Source organism: Boleophthalmus pectinirostris, unplaced genomic scaffold, assembly GCF_026225935.1.
Source record: "Boleophthalmus pectinirostris isolate CB_2022bp ecotype Guang Dong unplaced genomic scaffold, ASM2622593v1 HiC_scaffold_8, whole genome shotgun sequence".
Classification (NCBI taxonomy): Eukaryota; Metazoa; Chordata; class Actinopteri; order Gobiiformes; family Gobiidae; genus Boleophthalmus; species Boleophthalmus pectinirostris.
In genome coordinates this window covers 4,792,082-4,817,081 of record NW_026571515.1, presented here as the reverse complement: position 1 = coordinate 4,817,081, position 25,000 = coordinate 4,792,082, and the positions used below count along the sequence as shown (strand labels likewise).

The window sequence follows — 25,000 nt, the reverse complement described above, 5'->3', positions numbered from 1 at the left end:
CTGTACCATTTTTGGTTCTAAAGTTCCATATGTTTTAAACAGACCATGTATGAAACATGGAACAAAAATTATTTCCCAAATTTCAAAGACCCAAAAATCATGTAAATAAATTTTGTTTTAGCCTTTTTTCTATTTTTTTTTTTTTTTTTCTTTTCCCTTTCTTTTTTAAAGGTGTGTAAATTGTGAACTATTTACATTGTGTACCGGCCTTGAATATTATACATCTTTATGTAATTTGTCTTTTATATTTTGAAAAAACATAAATAAATCATACATTTAAAAAATCATGTAAATAAACTGATGTATTTCATCATATCTTGTGTTATTCGATCTTTGAACTGTTGATGAAGGTACAGGATTTAAAAAAAAATTTATTTAAAATGATAAAAATTTGCTTGGAAGGACTGACATATTTTATAGAAATAGTTTCCTTTCATTTTGAAGTAATATTAAAGTATTCAGAAGAAAAAAGCGACAAATGATGTAAAATCCTGCACCTTCTACTTGTTTGTACAATTTTCCCTCCGTTACTTTTCCCTCCGTTACCATGACGTTTCTTAATAAAAAATCTCATGACTCAAAAAGTCAGAGGTTTTTCAACCTAATCTTGTACCATATGGTAGAAAACTATATGAAGCAAATATTCAAACCAGTTTGTTAAGGATATGGAAGTGAGAACCCACTGTTTGGATTTATTGCCCAAAAAGTGCTGCATATTTCATTCCCTCCGTTGCCGACTTGAGTTTTTAAACATTTTTTTGTCTTGAACTTGAAAGAATATCACAGGTTTAACTTGACCCTGTTGGAGTGTAACTCTTTCCTACATTCTGATACTTTACTTATTTCAATAGTTCCTCTAGTTTCTGAATAAGAGACATTTGAATGTCAAAAATCTGCCCCTGTTTCCCTCCGTTACCACTTGACTGGACCCTAATGTCAAACGGGCTGATGTGGATTAGTAGTGCAGACAGTAATAATAATGATGATGATAATTTGAATATAAAAACGTTAATGATTAATCGATAATCGATTGTTAATTCTCCCGACGATCGATTAAGAAAATTTAATCCAATGCCCATCCCTAGTGTCCACACGTCTCCAACACTCTGACTCACGAGGAAATGACTGTGTCCAAAATTCCAGACTGTCCCTTTAACCCTGTAGACGTTAGGGTCAGGGTACAGATTGTCCATCATCTCCAGAACGTGGAGGAGATTTCAGGAGACAGACGGTTACTGGAGGAGAACTGGACAGGGCCGTAGAAGCTCCTCAGTCCGTCAATGGGACCATATCTGCTCCTCTGTGCACCGAGGAACAGGCTGAGGAACCTCCAGAAGGACATCGGTGTGAAAGTCTCCACCAAAACAATCAGAAACAGACTTCGTGAGGGCATTTCGTGTGTGTGTGTGTGTGTGTGTGTGTGTGTGTGTGTGTGTGTGTGTGCGTAGACTCTTTGTGTAGAGGAGTTACGCTCAGTCCAGACAGTGAGCTCCTCCTTGATTAGTCCCGGCCCCCGTCACTTCTAATGGAAATGTTCTAAAAGGTGATTTAGATCGGGAGATAAAACACTTTCATTAAGGGACCGCGGGGTGAGTTAATTGACTGACTTAATGAGCTGGAGTTTTACATGAAAGTCAAAAACGGCAAAACGGCGAGATACGTCTACAACTCAGAGCCACATTTAACGTGGAACAGATACGTCTCGTGCAAAATGGACTTTTCAGAGCTTTTAATCACGTCTCGCTGTTTTCCTGATTATTCTCCGGAAGATCTCACTTGTCCTTAACCTCCAAGACACGGATACACTTCACATTCTTCTTTTTAAAGGTTGTATGGAGGATTTTTTGTTTTGTTTCAAATTGTCATTGAAAGTTTAAAATACCATTACAGAGACGCAGCGGCCTTGTAATTATGATGACCAAAAAAAAAAAACAATGAAAATCTATCAACTGTGGACGTAGTGAGGCCAAATAAACATCAGCCAATAGATAACGAGGCTCCCTCTTTATCTATTGGCTGTTAGGTTGTCAATCAAACTCCCTATGTTTCTAGCGTTATTGACTCGCTGACTCGCAGGGATTTCATGGTTTATGCAGCGGTTCTTAGAGGTTTTTTCAAACTGTCGCTTTCTTGCAATTCACACAAAGTTTGTCGCGATGGCGGACGAGAATCCACGGCCAGTTCACCGCAAAATAAAGTCAATTTTTGAGGTCACTGAAAGAAGAAGAGAAGGGGAAAAGGAGCGAAGACAAACTGAGGTGATTCTTGGAGATTCCTTCCAGCGATGGTGCGACTGAAGCAGACGAAGGGTCTAAAGACTGACGCATCGGTCACTAAAATATTTCTAGACAAGTGACTTCAACAGTAATTCTGAACATGCACTGGCTGTAAACAAGCGTGATTTCTAGAGTAAAGAGGCGGGAGGAGGTGTTTCTACTGAGGCTGTGGAGGAGGAAGATGAATCCGTGTATCATTCGTTCATTCGTTTTTCAATATAAAACCAAAAATAAGAAAACAAAAAAACAACAGTTTTCTTCGTTATTTGTCTCCAAAACCAAAATTTAAAAAATGGATAACGATTTGTTTTTTTCAGTTTTCGATTTTGTGTTTAAATGAAGAAGGGAAAAAAATGGATAACGGCCGTTTCCCATTTACGTGACTTCAGTGACTGTGATGCCGAACTTTTGCACCGCATACGGACTGAACCAGGACTGATCCAGGTCCGAGACCAGAGCGGGACTGAGACCGGAACCAGACCAGGACCAGAGCGTCACTGAGACCGGGACCAGACCGGGACCAGGGCGGACTCCGAGCTTTGACTCTGAACCTCCACGGGGTCCGAGCCTCAGCTTCGAGCTCCGGCCCTGCAGTGGGCTCTGAGCCTCCGGTCTGGTCCCGGTCTGGTCCTGGTCTTGTCTCGGTCTCGGTCTCAGTAGCGCTCTGGTCCCGGTCTGGTCCCGGACCTGGTCCATTTGAACAAAAAACTCTTAGTTCGATTCATTTTCATTGGTGTGAAAGCGTCAGTCGGAGGCTTTGCACCTCGGAACCAGCCGCGGTTCTTGAGCGCGGAGAACCAGAGCAGCTCTGTCCCGGTCTCAGTCCTGCTCTGGTCTCGGACCTGGATCAGTCCTGGTTCAGTCCGTATGCGGTGCAAAAGTTCGGCATCACAGTCACTGAAGTCACGTAAACGGGAAACGGCCGTTATCCGTTTTTTCCATTCTTCATTTAAACACAAAATCGAAAACTGAAAAAAACGAATCGTTATCCGTTTTTTCATTTTGGTTTTGGAGACAAATAACGAAGAAAACTGTTGTTTTTTCGTTTTCTTATTTTTGGTTTTATATTGAAAAACGAATGAACGAATGATACGGATTAAGATGGTGTCACACATGCACAACATTTGAAAAAGGACTGTCGCTGTATTTCACTTCCCTTAAAAAATCCTCTATACAACCTTTAAATGCAGGATTTCTCAAGTTATTTTGACGCAAAATACAAAAACATGTTGTGGTGATTTAGGGACGACAGGTGGATACAGGTGATAAATCATAGAACTGGAAGAAAATCTGGAGCTGAACCCAAAAGACGGCGTCGTGTTGTTTTCAGTGGTTTGTGCTCGTTGGCGCATGGGCACAAAAATTATTTTCTCTTCCGCATTTACTCCTTCAACACACCTAAACACCGTATGTCAAACACAACTGCTGCACTGACTAAAAGGCAGAGAACTAAACCAGGTCTAAACCAAGACTAAACCAGGACTAAACCAAGACTAAAAAAGGACTAAACCAGGTCTAAACCAAGACTAAAAAAGGACTAAACCAGGACTAAAAAAGGACTAAACCAGGTCTAAACCAAGACTAAACCAGGTCTAAACCAAGACTAAACCAGGTCTAAAGGTCTAAAAAGACTAAACCAAGGACTAAACCACAGGTCTAAACCAAGACTAAAAAAGGACTAAACCAGGTCTAAACCAAGACTAAAAAAAAAGGACTAAACCAGGTCTAAACCAAGACTAAAAAAGGACTAAACCAGGTCTAAACCAAGACTAAAAATGGACTAAACCAGGTCTAAACCAAGACTAAAAAAGGACTAAACAAGACTAAAACCAGGTCTAAACCAAGACTAAAAAAGGACTAAACCAGGTCTAAACCAAGACTAAAAAAGGACTAAACCAGGTCTAAACCAAGACTAAAAAAAAAAACTAGACTAAAAAAGGACTAAACCTAAAAAGGACTTCTAAACCAAGACTAAAAAAGGACTAAACCAGGTCTAAACTAAACCAGGACTAAAAAAGGACTAAACCAGGTCTAAACCAAGACTAAAAAAGGACTAAACCAGGTCTAAACCAAGACTAAAAAAGGACTAAACCAGAGACTAAAAAAGGACTAAACCAGGTCTAAACCAAGACTAAAAAAGGAAAGACTAAAAAGACTAAAAAGGACTAAACCAAGACTAAAAAAGGACTAAACCAGGTCTAAACCAAGACTAAAAAAGGACTAAACCAGGTCTAAACCAAGACTAAAAAAGGACTAAACCAGGACTAAAAATGGACTAAACCAGGACTACCAGGACCGGTCTGTGGTGAATAAAAGTTTGGGTGTTTACTGGTGTAACAAATATCCACACTTCAGCCTTCAGTTTGTGTCAGAAACACTTGGCTGTGATCAGCGCAGACCTGTGTGATGTCACCAACTACAAGCAGCTGCCGTGACGACCGAAGGCACCACACGGTCAGTTTTATAGCCTATGTTTTTTTTAGCCAGTCTGGTGCCACCTAGTGCCTCCGTTTAGTTTCATTTCTCTCCAGCAACAAAGTCAGGAATCAGAATCCACTAGACGGTTTACAGAAAACCCCGAAAGTGCAAGTTCAGGCACCAGCCAATCAGCGAAGAGACATATATTCTGTGTTGGCAACGATTAATGAGATCGAGGATTTAAAGCCGGAATAAAGAGAATGTTTGGTGAATTTGATCAAAGATGTTATTGTCCTTCCCCGTTAGTGGTGCATTACATACGTCACAACCAAACAGCAGCAACTGGTTAAATAAAAAAAGTACCCGCCTACAGTCGAGCGAACAAATCCTAACGCTGCGAGGTCAGACAGTTTCTACGAAGTGAAACCGGCTGAATCAGTCTAACTCATTTTAGCTTTCAAAAGAAACTGAACATAGGAATGCCTTAGAAGGGGAACAGTTAGAAACCTATAAAACATAAACCTTTATTCTTGTGTTAGTGTACAAAGTTAGGCATGAAAATGATATATTTACAATGGCAGTTCTTCAAATTTGAGTCATTCAGTGCAATATGTATAATACAGAAATCTTTTGGTGAGCTGTTTGGAAGGGGATGGAGAGCTACTGGCAACTCTCAAGCTACAGGTTGGACACCCATGGCTCACAGGCTTTAACACAAAGTTATACATTTACTTAGTTTACAGTCAAAATTTCCCAAAAATGGCAACAGAAGATAATGCTATTCAGGGTCTGTTTACATGAGAACACTTGCGGGTAAAAAAACAACAAAAATATATTGTTGAAAGTGCCTTTTGTTTAGACGGTGACGGCGTTTTTGGGGCTTAAAAACGCAAAAATCTGAAACCAGCCTCCAGAGTGGAAAAGATGAAGTCGTCTACACTGCCCAAGATGCAAAACTCTGGTCAGATCTGCTCAGGTTGCGTACACATTTACATCACATACATCACCACCTAGAGTCACGATATTACACAAGAATTCCACACATGTTGCGCACGTTGAACAGATTTCCTCCTGAAAATCTCTCGTCTAAATGCGGAATAAAAAGCGAAGATGCGACGCCGCTTTTGCATCTTCTGTTCAGACCGTCATCATATAAACGTAGCCTAAATCTTCATATACCAGTTAAGTAGCAAAAAGGTGTTCACATTGAGTGTGTACACATGCACATCAGTATCCCGGTTATTAGCCATATCCCGGTTCTGTCAGTATTCGTGTGTTACTGTGTTTACATGCGCACTGAGAAACCGGGACACTCATATCCGCGTGTACATGATCAAATGGAGTGTCCCGGTTTCTTGACATAATCTTACAAATGCGCAGGCGCAAAAATTAACTTAAATCAATTTCATAAACCAGGAAAAATACAAACTGTGAGCTTCTTTAGCATAAGAAGCTAAGGAGCTACGAGATCTCCCACAATCCACTGCACACATCAAACCAACAGATTCTTCATTAAAAATCTTCTGCATAAATAAACTCAACTTTACAACATATAAACCATAAAGACTATAGACACATCAGCCGTTTGATCAAATAATTCAGCTCTGATCACATTTGTTTATGTTTTACAGAAACGAAACTTAAGACCGTAGGCTAATTAGCATAAACTGTTAGCGGCGATAAAACAACTCGCTCCTTGCGCCGCTGATGCGATCAGTTTCTTTTGGACTAAAACACGACTCTGTGGATTATGTGTGTTATTTCTGTGACAGAAGAGGTGCTGATGATGGTAAAGTGTGTTCTGTGCATATAGAGGAATAGGAGATAGTTCATGTTTTAGCTTTTCAGCGTCACACGAGTGCAGGTCGTACGTGCAGATTGTACATGTGCAGGTTTAGCACAGCTCTTTATTTTACAGTCATTTCACTCGTTTGGTCACTTTATTTATGTTGGTCAATTTATTTATGTGACTACTGTTGTGGTGAAAGGCTGGAAAGTGTCTTTTGGACGCATGCGACTCAACTTTATGTTTACATGCACCATCAAGAAACCGGGATACTCAAAAAACCCGATCATAACCGGGTTACTGATGTGCATGTGTACGCACTCATTAAGTAAATTCAGACCTTTAATGTAAAGATGATTTCCTGTTTTACGTGCGGGTTTCGCGGTTCCGTTTGTGATTATAACGTGTCAGATTAAAGAGAGTTTGTCGTTTTTTTTGTGCGTTGTACCTTTGTGTTCGTGTGCGCTGCTCACGTGCATCCTCTTCTGACACTCGGCACAGCTCATGAGGAATCGAGTGACGGCCTCACGGGGAAGAAACGCGTACGTCTCTGCGATCTGGAAAGACAAATAAATCAGAATGTGTTTACACTGTGCAGGCGAGGTCATCAACAATCTGAGAGTGTGAGACGCTGGATGGACGCGCTGCTCCGTCTGCAGCTCTGTTACTCAAGTTAAGCTTTGTTTTATCGATCTGACCAGAAAGAGACGACACTTGGTGGTTTTATTGTTTGTTTTATTAGGTTCCCCCATCCTCTTCCTGGGATCATCTCAAAAATAATAACTACACAGTGAAATTAATTATACTTACACTATTGAATAATTACATTTACACAATAGGCGAGTTTCAGCTGACGTCATTGTTATTAAAAGCCCGCGTTGCTGCTGGGAAATATTTTGATCAGAGGCAAGAAACAGGATAGCGTCAAACACAGTGCGTAACCTCGCGTATTTATCCCCGATAATGGTAAATTCCTGCTGCATTATCGGATGCACAAATAGAAGCACGGAAGAAGAAAAATGTCTTTTTCGTATTCTGAGTGAAAAGAACCACTAACGGTGAATTAAACGACTTTCAAACATCCGCAGAGCAAACGTAGAAGATCCTAACAAACCGTGGACTCCAACAAGTTCAACAACACATCGAGACTCTTGGAGGTTTTCATCTTTTCTGCTGTGAATGGCCCAGGAGTTTCCACCAAGTCATTGTGGATATCCATCCATCCATTTTCTTCCGATTATCCGGGGCCGGGTCGCGGGGGCAGCAGCCTAAGCAGGGACTCCCAGAGTTCCTTCACCCCAGACACTTCCTCCAGCTCCTCCAGGGGACCCCAAGGTGTTCCCAGGCCAGCAGAGAGACATAGTCCCTCCAGTGTGTCCTGGGTCTTCCCCGGGGCCTCCTCCCGGTGGGACATGCCCGGAACAACTCCCGAGGGAGACGCCCAGGAGGCATCCAGAACAGATGCCCTGAGCCTCAACTGGCTCCTCTCGACGTGGAGGAGCAGCGGCTCTACTCCGAGCTCCTCCCGTGTGACTGAGCTCCTCACCCTATCTCTAAGGGAGCGCCCAGCCACCCTGCGGAGGAAACTCATTTCGAGCGCTTGTATCCGCGATCTTGTCCTTTCGGTCACTACCCAGAGCTCATGACCAGAGGTGAGAGTAGGAACGAAGACTGACCGGTAAATCGAGAGCTTCGCCTTTCGACTCAGCTCCTCTTCACCACAACGGTCCGATACAGCGACCGCATCACTGCACTGATCCACCTGTCAATCTCACGCTCCGTCCTCCCCTCACTCGTGAACAAGACCCTGAGATACTTGAACTCCTGGATATCACCAAAGTGAATATTTGGCCAGGTAGTGATTTGTCGTCCGTCGATGCTTATGACCAATTTCTGGTCAAATGGTCTTGGGTCCTCTGCCGTTAGAGTGGATAAATAACCGGGATCAATACCCTTTACGTGCTTTCTCGCTCCGTCCGTCATGTTCAATTAGTGTTTCTTGCCGCCGACCAAAATAATTCCCAACATGCAACGCGCGCTTTTGTCAACAATGAAACTCGCCTATTGAATAAAAATGAGCAGTAATAAGGACAATGTTAATAAAGAAAATCAAAGAAAATGAGAGCGTATCTTTGAAACTTGTTCACATGGTCGTCTGCAGTAATTGTATTGTTAATTTTCTTTAGTTTATATTTAAGTCCAGTTGTGCAGGGAGCTGATTCCAGTCAAATATGACTCTAGAACGACTCTGTGGAGACTGGAGACTTTTGTGTTGCTGTGAGGAAGTTTAAGATCAGAACGATCTGTCCACTGGGTGGACACACAGTGGGATCTGTCCACTTCACATTGAAAATGGTGTTGGTCAGTAGTGACATTCAATGAAATTTTCTTAATCGATCGTGGGAAGAATTAACAATCGATTATCGATTAATCATTAACGTTTTTATATTAAAATGATCATCATTATTATTTCTATCTGCACTACTAATCTGCAGAAATAAATTCAACTTTACGACATATAAACCGTAACGACTCTAGAGCCACATCAGCCCGTTTGACATTATAATGTGTTTAATTCAGTTTTTGTGCAAACTCTCACAGAAACAAAACTTAAAACCACATGGCTAATTTGCATAAACTCAGCAAAGATAAAACTCCAGCTCTTGTGTCGCTGATGTGGTTCAACTTCTGTCGGATTAAAAGACATGACTCAGTTTAATACAGGTTAGTTTGAACATATTTGCGTTTGTCAAAACCAGGACAGCGTACGGGGGGAGGGGGGCGGGGCCTCGTCATCCACATTGAGCGACTCTCACCTGGAAAAACTTTTTCCCTCTGGACACAGAAACATATGTGCTGCTTTATACACTGTGCACATGGACTCACACTTGTCCCCAACGCAACAGAAAGTGTGGAATTTCTTGTACAAATCATTCTTTAAATACACATTTGTGCTTCGGTTACGTTACAGACTGACCCACTGTTTGTGTCTCGCTCCTTCTGATGCAGAGACACATGTACACACCTGTTTGGTCACGATACACACAGCAACATACATTCAGTTTGTCGATTAAAATTAACGTAATCGATGAAATTCTTAATGATCAATTATCGATTAATCGATTAATCATGCCCATCCCTAGTCAGAGGGGCTGATGCCGCACATTGGCAGCCTCACTTCCGTCAGTCTGCCCCAAGGCAGCTGTGGCTACAGTAGTAGTTTACCACCACTGAGTGTTGAGTGAATGAATAATGATCTGTAGGGGTGTAACGATATCCAAGTGTCACAATATGATATCGTCACGGTATGAACCTCACAGTTCGATATTTATTGCGATATCGTGGGAAAGCTCACGATTAGGGATGTAACAATATCCAAATCTCTCTGTAGGATATTTTCATGATATACATCTCATGGTACAATATTTAGTGATATTTTGAGGAGGCTAAACTGCTAAAACTGTTAATATTTTACTTTTCCCTCTTAAAATGCCTTGACAAGACAAAAAAGTGTTAGAAATGTTATTTCTTCTTGTCGTCTGCACTGAAATGGAGCAAAGGATCATGGTCTATGTAGTCTCTCTAATTTTTTTTTTTTTTTTTAGCTATGGCTGCACCAAAATTCTTAATTTAAGCAAAGAGACCGATATATTATGATGATCCACGATATTTATATATATATGGTGAGAACTTTGACGATTCGATATCACGATATTTCGGTTTTTGTTACATCCCCAATGATCCGTAAAGCGTCTTTGTGACGTCTGTTTGTGAAAAACGCTTTATAAATAAAAACTTACTTCTTCTCTTCTGGTCTTATTTTTGACAGGAAATAACTTTTCAGCAGAAATGATGGATGTTCTAAAAATACAGATTTCCAAATGAATAAGACAAGACGTGGATGTAGAACAAATGAGCTGATAAAGAAGTCCCTCTCAAATAACATCACAGTCACACACTAGATAGACAGCCGACAGATTTTTAGTTAGTCGCTCTCACCTTTTAGTGTAAAATCAAACTCATAAACAGGACAGAACACTGGAAAGTCCTGCTGAAGTCTTCTGCTTCCCCTCAATGAGTTTTTCCTCAAAGTATCCTGACTTCTCAAAACCTGAGCTGTACTGAGCATGTGCGAACTCAAGTAACAGACACAGCACGATCAGTTACTTTCCCAAAACGACTCAAACTCCTACAGGACTTTTTAAGTGATAATATGTTATACTTACAAACAAAATAAAGCAGTCTAGTGTTTAATAAAGTCACATTTAAACACCAAGCTCACCTCTGTGTTTGTTTGGCTCTTGAATTAAAGGTTGTATGGAGGATTTTTTTTTTGTTTCAAATTGTCAATGATAGATAGATGCAACTGACCACCTCTGGACGCTAAAATTTGCCAATAGATGACTGTGAGCACTGTCAATCAAACTCCTACATTTCTAGTGTAACTGACTTGCCTGCGCCGCCACGTGTTTACGTAACTTCACGCAGTCCACAGAAAGCCGCACAGTTTACTCCACAACGCAACAGTTCAGCGGCTTTTTTGACCTATATCTCCTCGCAGTTCGCACAAAGTTTGTTGCAATGGCGACAAGAACGACAGTTCGCCGCAAAAGAAAGTTTTTGAGGTCGCTGAAAGAAGAAGACAAGGGGAAAAGCAGCGAAGCCAAACTAAGGTGATTCTTATGATTCATTTGGCGCGACTTTAAAGACTGAGCACTGTCCACAAATTATGGACAGGAAACTTCTGCTTATTATGAAAACGTACTTTATTTCCAAGAGCTACACAAACGTTTTCAGGACACGAAACGAAATGTCTAAACGTAATAAGGCAGTCTAGTAGTTCATTCGCACTAATCTAAATCCCGCTGCCCGTCACCTCATTTAAACACCAAGCTGTTTCACTACTCTGTGTTTGAATTAAAGTTGGCTCTTGAATTAAAGGACCCATCTCAAGCAAAATCAACTTTTCACAGCTTTCTACCTTCTAAGAGTGATGTGTGGGCCTTGTATATGTCGCCCAAGTGGTTTTTAGATTGATTCAGCATTTTTTTTTTTTTTTTTTTTATTTCTGCCACCCTCCCACGTGACAACGAACTAAAGCTGCTACAACGATGACGCGGCAGATACACCTATGACACATGAACAAAGGCTTAATTAATAATGAACAAAGACTTAATTAATAATGATTCACGCTTAGTAAATGCTTAATAAAGGATAATTCGTCTTCACTTTAGAAAAGCTCTCAAAAAGACTTAACTAACAGATAACAGCTGCCTGAATTATCATTGCATTGCATTATTAGTAAATCATTCTCTCATAGTTTACTAATGATTAATAAATGCACAAATGGTTAGTTCATGAGTAATTAAGTATGAAATAATTATGAGTAACTGTTTACAGCACAGGCAAATGAAGTGCAAGTGCTAATTAAGGTAGTAATTAAGAAGTTACTAAGCGTGAATCATTATTAATTAAATCTTTGTTCATTATTAATTAAGCCTTTGTTCATGCTTTATTAAGGCTAAATAAGGTGTAGTTATTATAAAGTGTTACTGAACCTAAATAAAAGCGACAGCATAAGCTCATTCTTCTACACTGCAGTGAACACGATAAAATAAGTTTATCTACTAGTGTTTATAAATATTTTACCAATCAGTAATGTTCAGCTGATGTGGACGCGGTGCTTGAGCTTCGTGCTCCTCAAAGTCCTCGTCCGATTCCAGGTCCAACACATGCGGCTGAACGCGCTGTATCTCCATGATGAATAAAAGTTTATTCCTGCCACTATCAGGGTCACGTCTGTCTCCCCCTCCCTCCCTGAGATGGCGGAGGAAGGGCGGCTCACTCAGAGCCTACGTCACGTTTGGAGGGCGGAGCCTGTGCTTTCACAGGACGGGCAGGGGGAGGAGCAATAGTCGGCCTTTCATAGTTCCTGGTCTGTGACTGACTCCAAGAAATCAGTAACATTTCAGAACTATTGTGTAATGGATGTTCCAAAACCCAAACTGTGCTTGTTTATGTGCAGAAGATACAATGTGAAAAGAAGTTATTTTACATCAGATGGGCCATTTAAAACTGACGCTGTGAGGCTCTGTTCTATTTTTCAGCTGTTAAAAATCTATTTTTACTGAAGTTGTGTCAGAGCTCCACAGTCTTATGTTCTCACTTGAATGTTTGTCTTCTTTTTTAATTTTAGAAACCCATTAAAAACACTGAAGTTATCAAAGTTTCTTCATGTTTAGCTCCTTACCATATCTGTGCCACAGTTACCATAGCAACCAGTGCACATGTAAACATTGATTATTTTACATAGCAGAGGTATCACTCTGAAATAAATAGTGTTATTGAATAATCTCTGCTCTGTTACATTATGATTTATGGTCCAGTTGCCAAATACAAAGGGCAGAATTAGCAAAAACAACAACAGTGATCATTTCAGTAAGTGCAGTCAGACATATGCAATATGTGTCATTTTTCTAGATAACATAAATAACAATAATATCACGCTCTCCTCGGGTCACACAGACCCGAAGAAAAATGTTTTTTCCTTCCCACTCTCTTGGGGCGAGTCAGTCAGACCCAAAATATATTTTCAAATTAATTCTCGCCAGGCGAGAAAATAATTTTTGGGTCTGACTGACCCGCCCCAAGAGAGTGGGGAAAAAAATTTCTTCAGATCAGTGTGACCCCAAGGAGAGCGTGAGGGATAATGCAACACCATGTAACTTTTTCTTGGTTTTGACCACCTATAATGTGTCCAAACAAACAAACCTGGAATAATGTTTTAACTGTGTAACTTAAATTACACAAAATAGATTCTTGTGAGCTTTAAATCCTGTTAGAATGTTCCCTTCTCAAAAACAAACCTGGAGTTGTGTTTTGTTTCATTCACATGTTTGAGAAAAGCTCAAAATGTTCTGTTCCACCTCGTGATGTCATGAAGTGGTAGGTTTTGCTTTACCTTTTACCTTTATTTCAGTAGGGATTAGAAATTCCAGGTCTGAAATGATCCAAATGATTCTGCTGAAGGTGTGTGGAGATTAAAAATACAGTGGAGCACTTCCTGTATTACCACATGACATCACAAGGTGGAACAGAGGATTTTCTATTTGAGAGAAGAACTCAGACTAAATCTGCAGGGTTTGTGTGTTAAACGTGTGAATAAAACAAAACACAACTCTGGGTCTGTTTGTGATGAGGAAACATAAAAACAGATGAGAAAATAGTCTAATCTGACCCTTTAAGTGAGAAGTACACGACTGGACGCTCAGCTCCCGTTAGAGCACAAACACTCCTCCTGCCGCGTCCAAGTCAGTAACATCGCTCTGCGCTGGTGCGACGACCTACAGTGTTTTCCTTTTGATTATCGCCAACAGTGTTTTCGTTTTCCTCCCATTAAACTTTTACGCTACGCTGCTCGCCAAGAACGTGTGTCTCCGGACGGAAATACATGTTGTTAAATAAAAAAATACATACAGTACATACAGTGTTGTTCTGTGTGTGGACGCTCGAAAGACACAGAGAGAAAGAGAAAGAGAGAAAGAGAGAGAGGGGGGTGGCGTGGGCGAGTGTGTGTGTGTGTGCACGCATGTGTGTGTACGAGTATGTGTGTGCGCGTTTATATATGAATTAGAGTAGTGTGAGTGTGTGTATGTGTGTGTGTGTGTGTGTGTGTGTGGGTGGGTGTGTGTCGGTGTGTGTGCGTTTGTGTGTGTGAGTGCGTTTATATATGAATTAGAGTAGTGTGTCTGTGTTTACCCCCACACACGCGTGTGTGTTTGTGCGTGCATGTGTGGGAGTGTGTGTGTGTGTGTGTGTGTGTGTGTGTGCGTGCGTGTGTGTGTGTGTGCGTGTGTTTACATATATATCACATAAGGCCCGGGGGCCAGATCCGGCCCTCCAATACCTTTAATCTGGCCCTTGGGTGATTTTCCAGTAAAATATTTTAATTATATTTTCTATTAAAATCTTGTTAATTTTCTGTGGTGTTTATCACAGCAGCGTCTCCAGCGTCTCTGTACGTGGCCCCTCCCACCAGAGCAGCACAAATGAAGACTTGTCTCTTTCCAAACGCTCTTAAAGGACGATCGTTTTGACTGTTGACCGTGACACCCTCATCAGAAAAATGTCCAACATGAGAAAAGTGGAGCCGAGTGCAGGATTTTACAAGAAAAACTGACTTATTCCTGTTTACAGACAAGTTCATGTTAAAACTTTGTGTTGAAATAGATTTTTTCTTAAAGTTTCAGGTTGTTCATAATATTATAATATTTTGTAAAAGAAAGAGTTCATCAATTAAAAAAGATTTCTGTAATAGATTTGTGTTTCTCTGCACAAATATTTGAACTTATTGTTATTTTTGGGGTTTATATGACATGAGTTTTCTGATCCGGCCCCTTTGGGATCAAAGTAGGTGTGATACAACTCCCGGATCTAAAAATACTTCATCTAAAAACTAAAATACTTCATCTAAAATCTAAAAATACTTCATCTAAAATCTAAAAATACTTCATCTAAAATCTAAAAATACTTCATCTAAAATCTAAAATACTTCATCTAAAATCTAAAAATACTTCATCTAAAATCTAAAAATACTTCATCTAAAATCTAAAAATACTTCATCTAAAATCTAAAAATACTTCATCTAAAATCTAAAATACTTCATCTAAAATCTAAAAATACTTCATCTAAAATCTAAAAATACTTCATCTAAAATCTAAAAATACTTTTCAGTCCTGAAATGGACTGAATGAAAAAAAAAAACACAACTCCAGGTCTGTTTTGTTCAAGTAAAAGTAAAAGTATCACATGAACAAAAACTACTTAAGTAAAAGTATTAAAGTACATGTTAAAAATGAAGTTAAATAGTAAAAAGTAAAAGTATTTCACACAGTCCTAATGAAGATATTCCTTACTGTTTTAATTTGTGTATTTTTGTTTTTCCTCAAATTATAAATGTGCTAAAAAATATTGTGAACCATCAACCTTTTCAAACTATAATCAAAAATACTTCATCTAAAATCTAAAAATACTTAAAGAGTAAAAAGTAAAAGTATTTCACAGATCTAAATGAAGCTTCAAATGTGGTGATTTTGAGACAGATTTGCGCTGAAACAATTCAATCAATTAAATAAATTTTTTTTCTTACTGTTTTTATTTGTGCATTTTTGTTTCGCTCAAATTATAAATGCGTCAAAACACTGTAAAAACTCTCAGCTTTTTCAGCAGGACTCAATTATAAATCAAAAATATTTTTACTTTTCAGTCCTGGAAAAAAATGTAGTGGAGTAGAAAGTACAGATACTGCTCTCAAACGTAAAAAGTATCCACTGTAAAATGTACTTAGGATACCTCAAAATTCTACTTAATCGCAGTACTTTACTACTTTTACTTTGTCACGTTGCATCACTAAAGGAATGTGTCTGTCAGAGGTGCAGTTCTGACGTTCAGCCAGAAGAGGGCAGTGTCGACAACAGAGACGACTGCAGCTTAAAGCACAAGATTTTCTGAGCTATTTTAAAGTCGTTTCCTCTTAAAAAAAAACACATGTGGAGTTGAGTTTTGTTTCATTCTTACATATTTGTGTGATCCAACATTCTCCTGAGAGCTTTTAGTCAAGTCAGAAAGTTGTAACGTCCTCAAAAACAGACTTAGAGTTGAGTTTTGTTTCATTCACACATGTTTGAAGAACCTTTTATTATTACTTACAGCTCCTTTTCTTTTACGTTTTGTTCGGTACACTGCAAAAATTGGCCAAAATTTAACACACAAGCACTTAAATCTATCAGAAAATGACTTCAAAGTTGTGAAATCATCTTGCCGCACTTGACAAGTTCTCTTAAAACAAACGGCCTCTAGACTAGAATGAAGCATCTCAGGACAAGTAAGTATATAATAAATGTGAAAACAAGATGAATAACCTGATATACGTTTTAAAATCTTGGTCGGATCAGAGAAATTTGCAGCGTACAGGTCGGCAATTCCAGCGCTGAAATGATTCAAATGAGTCTAATGAAGGTGTGTGGACTTTAAAAACACAGTGGAGCAGTTCTTGTATTGTATTGTTTGAGAGAAGAACTAACTAAACTAATCTACAAAACAAAGCAAAACAAAAACATGACTCCAGGTATGTTTGTGATGATGAAACGTTATTAAAAAAAAAGAAAAAAGTGGGGTTTACGGTCACTTTGTGTCATAATTTTGTATTTTTGCTTCTGAATTTTCTGAATTTGTCAAGTGCAACAAAATAATCTGACATTTACAACCCCGGATTCTGTTTTTTGTTTTATTATTATCACACATCGTATTCTTCATTCATATTTAAATACACTTTATTTCCCAATTTGTGTCAATTTAAAGGTACATTGCGCAACTTTTCTGGTTTAGGGTCCATCACCTGCTTGTTTCTATGGATACACTACGTCGTTGCTCTGTCTGGAAAGTGCCGCAGTGTGACATTAAACAGCTCAATTCAATTACAGATGGTTTTACAGCTCAAAAATACTTAGAAAATCAGACGATCTGACTGTGAGCGCGGTCGCCTCTCCACAGATCTGACCTGTAACTTGGTCTGGTTTGGTCTCAGTGAGCATAGAAAGGTTTAATGCCGCACTGTGGAACATTCCAGACAAAATGTTAATTGATTGTCTAATTTTGATTTGGTGGGACTGTAAATTGTAATTGTAAATCTAAAAGTTTTACACCAGTCAAGAAGCAATTTGTGAAGAAATTTGTGAAAAAAAAAATTGTGAAATATGTTGAAAGTTACAGGAATTGGAGAAGTAGTTTTTTTTGTTTTTTTTTTTACACACATAAAATAACAACAACAACAAAAAAAATTGAATAATCCTGATTTCAATATTGCAGAGTTTCTACTTGTGACGCAACAATCCTGGGTAAATTCAAACAGCGGGGTGGACAATATTCATCAAACAAGTGTCAATAAAACAAAAAAAAAACACAACTCCAGGCACGTTTTTGATGAGGGAACATGGTTCAAAGCTTTAAAAACTCAATAAATACAGGGTTTCTCCTTTTGCAGCGTGAATTTTTTACCTGAGCTCCATTTCACTTTGAATAACTCACATCTTCACAAAGAAAGAGCCACAGAAGCGGAGGTGTACTCACGGCCTTGTAGGTCTTCTTCTGGCCGGCGTGTTTGGGGGCTTTGCCGGGGTCCAGGCTGATCTCCACGTGCATGGAGTAGATGATGTCGAAGAAGTCCTCCACCACGGCCACGCGCTTCAGGGGGAGATCAGCACCAGAGACGCCGTCCGCACCCTGCAGAGACACACGAGCACGTCAACATCATCAGCGGGATTATGAAAAGACCTCTGACCTCTGAGCGGGTTCACAGACACAACTGGACCAGGGTCACCAGTGAAACCTAAAGACAGACGACACACGCTCAAGTTTTCATTTTTCTCAGGCTGCATCTGAAAATGGGCAAAAACACCTTCTTCTTTCTCCTTCTTTCTGTTTGTCGCCAGTGTTGGGAGTGTTACTTTTAAAATGTAATCCCCTACAGATTACAGATTACACACCCCAAAATGTAATTTGTAACGTAATCCATTAAATTACTTAAAGTGAGTAACGTAATCTGATTACTTTGGATTACTTGATATTGTCATGTTTTTTTAAACGACATGAATGTAACAACCACATCCTGAAAATTCTTGTTTGTTTTCTTCAAATTGTCTGAGTCCAAGTCTCCATGAATAAGAAACTGTAGAGAAACAAAGACCACGAGATCTGAAGATCAGAGGTTTTGTCTGTTAAAAGACAAAAACAATCAGTCTTTCCTTAAACATATTAAAAAAATATTATTGATAGAGAAATTATATGAGATCACCTTAAATTATGTCAACCTACTGTTAGGTGTCATTTTGTTTAGACCTGGTTTAGTCCTGGTTTTTAGACCTGGTCTAGACCAGGTCTTTAGTTCTTTAGTCGTGGTTTAGTCGTGGTTTAGTCCTGGGTTTAGTCCTGGTTTAGTCCTGGTTTAGTCCTGGTTTAGTCCTGGGTTTAGTCCTGGTTTAGTCCTGGTTTAGTTCTGGTTTAGTCCTGGGTTAGTCCTGGTTAGTCCTGGTTTAGTCCTGGTTTAGTCCTGGTTTAGTCCTGGTTTAGTTCTGGTTTAGTCCTGGTGTTAGGTTTACGCGAGAAAACAGGTTCCACACGCGGCGCACGAGACGTCGGTGTCGACGCAGTAACTACAGAAGGAAACGTGGTCCACAGGTTCTCAGGTTGATGATGATGATGAAGTGTGTGTGTGTGTGTGTGTGTGTGTGTTGTGTGTGTGTGTGTGTTTGTGTGTGTGTGTGTGTGTTTGTGTGTGTGTGTGTGTGTTGTGTGTGTGTGTGTGTGTGTGTGTGTGTGTGTGTGTGTGTGTGTGTGTGTGTGTGTGTGTGTGTGTGTGTGTGTGTTTGTGTGTGTGTGTGTGTGTGTGTGTGTGTGTGTGTGTTGTGTGTGTGTGTGTGTGTGTGTGTGTGTATATGACAGTAGTGCAGATATTATGAGTCTATGCAGGTTGTTTTCACCAGTGCCAGTAGCTCCTGTTTCACATTTAAGTTGTAGGCGATTTTATATTTGTTTTTTTTATATATATATATATATATATTTTATATATATATATATATATCTCACATCGGGAGAAGAATTTCCAAGACACAAATGTGTTTTTACCAGTTCACTGCTGCTTCCACTGTGTGACTGACACCACCAACTTTAACATGACGTTTACATCGCTCTTACTGTCACGTTCTGTTTGAGTTTCCGGCAATGAGTGGAATTACCGAAATAAAAAAATAAATAAATGGGATGTAGCACAAAATGTGAAAACAGGAAAATACCGCCTTGTAATCCACTTATTTCAGCAAAGTAACTGTAATCCAATTACCACTCATTGAAACAGTAACTGTAACTGAATACAGTTACTCATAATTTGTACTCTGATTACGTAACGGCGGTACATGTAATCTATTACTCCCCAACACTGTTTGTCGCTGACCTCTGAGAGCGACGTCATGAGGTCGACTATAAGGACCAAGGAGGAGGAAGGCAGGAGGTTCGTAGAAACCGTCTGACCTCACAGCATTAGGATTCTACTTTTTTTATTTAACCAACCGCTGCCGTTTGGTCGTGACGTTCGTCCAATCCAATCCACTTTATTTCTGTCGCACATTTCACAAACAAACTGTTTCCAAAGTGCTGCACAAATACATAAAAAATAACGACAATAAGATGATAAAGTAAACTACTAAAATAATACTAGTCTTAAAGTAATAAAACCAGTAAAATAAAAATAAAACTATATCATAGAATAGAAATAAATAAACCAATAAATAAATTAAATCAGTAAAACCAATAAAAACACATAAAAATAAATAAAAGACACAGAGGAGCACACAACTCACGCGGTGTTAAAAGCCAGAGAATAAAAGTGGGTCTAGACGAGATTTAAAACTCTGCACTGTGGAGCTGCTCCAACGTGAAGCGGCAGATCGTTCCAGAGTTTAGGGCCGACCACAGAGAAGGTCCTGTCCTCCTGGTTTTAAGTCCCGTCTTAGGCCCTGAGCTGGACCTCGGACCTCGGAGCGCAGGCAGGGGTATAAATTTGGATGAGGTCCGAGATGTACTGTGGAGCCAGTCCATTCAAAGCTTTAAAAACAAACAATAAAATCTTAAAATCAATTCTAAAATTAACAGGAAGCCAGTGCAAAGATGCAAGGATTGGGGTGATGTGCTCTCTACATGCTGCCCCCTACAGGCCAGTTAATAAGCAGCAATAACGTGTCCTACCACAATTATGCAGATGACACTCAGATCTACGTCTCTCTGGCAGCAGGAGACTATGGACCAGTGGAGTCACTTGGTCACTGCATCCAACAGATCAGTGTGTGGATGCAAAACAACTTTCTCCAGCTAAACTCTGACAAGACTGAAGTCATAGTGTTTGGTCCACAGAAACAAAGGGACAGTGTCAGCATCACCTCCAGTCTCTCTCTCTAAAACCTTCAAATCAGGCAAGAAATCTAGGGGTAATAATGGACTCAGACTTGAACTTTAACAGTCACATAAAATCAATAACATCTGCAGCCTTTTACCATCTAAAAAACATAGCAAAAATCAAAGGTTTACTGTCTAAATCAGACTTGGAGAAACTTATCCATGCGTTTGTCTCCAGTAGGTTAGATACTGTAATGTTCTGCTCACTGGTCTCTCCAAACGAGCTGTGAGACGCTGCAGAACATCCAGAACATCCAGAACATCCAGAACACTGCAGCTCGGGTCCTGACTCGAACTAGGAAGTACGAGCACATAAGTCCTGGTCTCAGGTCTCTGCTCTGGCTCCTGTGGCTCAGAGACTTTAAAGCAGCTCTGTTTGTACAAGTGTCTCCATGTCCGAGCACCAAAGTCCATCTGTGACATGTTAGTGTCATATGAACATCTCACACTCTGAGGAGCTCAGGGACCAACTCCTGCTGGTGCCCAGAGTCACGACTAAACAAGGGGAGTCAGAGTTTCAGGTTCATGCAGCTAAAACCTGGAACAGTCTGAACATGTGAGAACAAGACTCTTCTGTGACGCTGTTTAAATCCAGACTCAAAACATTTCTGTTAACTGTGCAAATAACTGAAAGGTTTTCATTCCGCACTCTTCTCTCCAATTTATGTCTCTCTTTTTTTAAATTTTAATCTTCATGATTATTTATGTTTTGATTAGTTTTTATTATGATTTTAATGTATTTCTTATTCTGTAAAGCACTTTTAATTACTTTGTGTACGAATTGTGCTGTACAAATAAACTTGCCTTGCCTCTCTCCTTTTTGCTCCTGTTAAAAGTCGCGCTGCAGAGTTTTGGACTCACTGTAGTCGGTAAAGTGCGTTTTTGCCGAAAATGCCGGAATAAAGTGCATACAGTCGTCCAGGCGCGATGAAATAAAACCGTGCATAACTTGTTCAAATAGTTTAAAAGATAAAAAAGGTTTAACTTTAGATAAAAGCTGCAAATGATAAAAACTTGACTTTAAACATTGTTAATCTGTTTATCAAATTTAAATCACTGTCTAAGACGACGCCGAGGTTGGTGACTGTGGGACGAACATGATTTTTGAGGAATCCCACATCAGTGAGGGAAATGTTGGCCCCAAACAGCATCACCTCAGTCTTATCTTCATTCAGTTTCAAAACGTTTTGGGCCAACCAAGCCTTGACGTCCGATAGAGTCGAGCAGGGGGTCAGGGGGCAGTGATCCTCTTTGCCAATGGGTAAATAAATTTGGCAATCATCTGCATAAAAATGATAAGACAGGCCATGTCTTCTAAAATAGTTTGTAATGCGCCACTAACGGGACTGACTGGTATATTAAAGGTTGTATGGAGGATTTTTTTTTTGTTTCAAATTGTCAATGATAGATTATAGATGCAGTCGCCTTGTAATTATGATGACCAAAAAAAAGAGAATAAAAATTCATCAACTCTGGGCTAAACATTTCCAATAGATAACGACACTGCCTCGTTATCTGTGAGCTGACAGGCTGTCAATCAAACTCCCTACGTTTCTAGTGTAACTGATTGCCTGCGCCGCCGGTACGTGGTTTACGTACGACTGTCACACAGTCCACAGACGCAAGACGCACAGACGCTGTTTACTCCACCAACGCAACAGTTCTTGCTTTTTTTTACCTATATCTTCCTCGCAGTTCGCACAAAGTTTGTTGCAATGGCAAAGAATCCAGGAGCAGTTCCCGCAAAAAAAGTCCTTTTTGAGGTCGCTGAAAGAAGAAGACAAGGGGAAAAGCAGCGAAGCCAAACTAAGGTGATTCTGAAGATTCATTCCAGCGATGGCGCGACTGAAGCAGACGCAGGGTCTAAAGACTGACCACTGGTCCACAAATTACTCCTGGACAGGAACTTCTGTTATTATGAAAACGTACTTTATTTCCAAGAGCGAGACAAACGTTTTTCAGGACACGAAAGCGATATCCTATGTCTGAAGATGTAATTTTCAAGGCAAAGAAAGAGTCCGCTTGTTGCTGCGTGTTGTAGCTAGTTCATTGGCACAAATGTCCGCACACCCCCTCCCCCGCTCCTTCCTTCTCCGTCTTGTCTAACCAACTGTAGTTAGTGTTTACAAGTCATGTGCAGCACCGGCTGTAAACAACCTGTTTGTGGCGTAAGGAGGAGGAGGAGGAGGTGTTTCTACGTAGAGCTGTAGGGGAGGGGGGGGGGGTTTCACACATGCGCAACATTTGAAAAAGGACAAACAGTCGCTGGATTTCTCGTTCCTTGGAAAATCCTCTATACAACCTTTAAGCTTTTCCCAAATCCCGTAGGAAGAAGGACAATAACGTCAATAACGAAAATTGTTAATGAACTCCTTGTCACTGAAGCGAAGCACATCACCACTCACCACTCTTGGCTCCGTCTCCACATCCACACGTTCCTTTTTCTAAGTTCAACCGGACTACCCCAAACACCACGACCAAAAAACTTCGTCCTTCTCAATCCGTGTATCATTCGTTCATTCGTTTTTTCATATAAAACCAAAAATAAGAAAATGAAAAACAACGTTTTCTTCGCTATTTGTCTCCAAAACCAAAATGAAAAAAGGATAATGATTCGTTTTTTTCAGTTTCGTTTTGTGTTTAAATGAAGAATGGAAAAAAACGGATAACGGCCCGTTTCCTGTTACGTGACTTCCATGACTGTGATGCCGAACTTTTGCACCGCATACGGACTGAACCAGGACTGATCCAGGTCCGAGACCAGAGCGGGACTGATTTTTCTTTTTTTTGGTTTTATATTGAAAAACGAATGAATGAATGATACACGGATTCTTCTCCTTCTCAATCTCCTCCTTAAAACAAGTAAGTTGTTCATGTTCTGGCTCCGGTACGAGAGGAACTTTAAAATCTCCAGGTGCTCGATGCTGCGTCCATGTTTGGACAACTTCTGTAAACACAGAGACGCTCGCTGCGGTTGACGTCGTCGTGTCTCCAGTGTCACATGTGGGACACTTTTGGGTCGTTTAATGTTCACACTGGAGTCACACACAAGACACATTTAATTGGAAATGTGAACGACCTCGAAAAAACATCGGATTTCACAAAAAAAATCAGAATTGAGCGTTAAGCCCTGCAGTCTGAACGTAGCCTTAGTTTTATTTTTGTTACTCCCCTGTCCCTCGCAGAACTGGGTCGTAATAAGAGTTTGTTAAACTTGTTCTGTTCTGTTGTTTATGTTATAGTTTATCTGAAGAACTGTTCATATGTGACGTTAACAGTCTGTTCTTCTCTCTTCTGTTGTTATTATGTGTCAGTTTGGTAATGTTACGTCATGAACTTTAAAAACCTCTCGTTCCTGAGCTGCGAGACGCCCGAGCGTAAATGAAACAGGTTTTTTCGGGGGGTCTGTGAGTGAACCGGAGCGCGCCTGCCGTCTACCTGCTCACCGCCTGCGTCTGTGCGCGAGACGACGGGTGCTGCCAGGTCCAGCTGCTCCCCACTCCAGCTAGTGCCGTCACCATGGAAACCACACACAACACACACACACACACACGTCGTGAGCTCGCCGGGCGGGTGTGTGTGTGTGTGTGTTTCCTCAATAGGACGCTGTTTTAATCTCCCAGTCGCAGAGCTGACCTGTAAAACCAAAGACGAGGCCAGGGACGCAGGCTCGGAGTCAGTGTGCTGGACTTTTTATTTTTATTACAGTTTTTACACTTTGAGAAACAGGAAAAGGGGCTTTTGTTAAACTGAGATGGAGAGAGACTCTGTACTGCACTCTGATGAAGAAAAGAAAGAGGGAGAGAGAAATAGAGACAAAGAAAGAAAGAGACAGAGAGAGAGAAAGAGAGAGGGAGAGAAAAAGACAGAGAGAAAAAGACAGAGAGAAAAAGCGTAAGAGAGAGAGAGAAAGAGACAGAGAGAGTAGGAGAGAGAAAGAGACAGAAAGAGAAAAAGAGTAAGAGAGAGACATGAGACAGAATGAGAGATAAAGAGAGAGAGAGAGTAAGAGAGAGAAAGAGAGAGAGAGAGTATGAGACGGAAGGAGAGATAAAGACAGCGTAAGAGAGAGAGAAAGGAAGTGAGAGAGAGAAAGAGTAAGAGAGAGCAAGAAAAAACAGAGAGAAAGACACAGAGTACGGCAAAGAGAGAGAAAAAGACAGAATAAGAGAAAGAGAGTGAGAGAGATTTTTGATCGATTTATTAAGTCCATCAAAAATGTTTTACATTGAATTCAAGAGAAAGAGAGAGAGAAAAGAGAGTGAGAGAAAAGAGAGTGAGAGAAAAGAGAGTGAGAGAGAAAAGAGTGAGAGAGACAGAGAGAAAGTGAAAAGAGAGTGAGAGAAAAGAGAGAGAGAAATGAGAGTGAGAGAGAAAAGAGTGAGAGAGAGAAGAGTGTGTGAGAGAGAGAAAAAGAGAGAGAGAGAGACAGAGAGAAAGAGAGAGAGAGAGAGAGAGAGAGAGAGAGAGAGAAGAGAGAGAGAAAAGAGAGAGAGAGAAAGAGAGAGAAAGAGAG

The 25,000-nt window shown here is 40.2% G+C and overlaps 1 protein-coding gene across 1 annotated transcript in view; it reads right to left on the bottom strand.

Annotated features, from left to right (window-relative positions):
* Window positions 1-25,000, bottom strand: part of LOC110165247 (nucleolar protein 4-like) — a 451,198-nt gene that overhangs the window by 368,615 nt on the left and 57,583 nt on the right. The window contains 2 exon segments of the mRNA XM_055165659.1: window positions 6,929-7,037; window positions 17,608-17,760. Coding sequence (XP_055021634.1) covers window positions 6,929-7,037; window positions 17,608-17,760 — 262 coding nt within the window.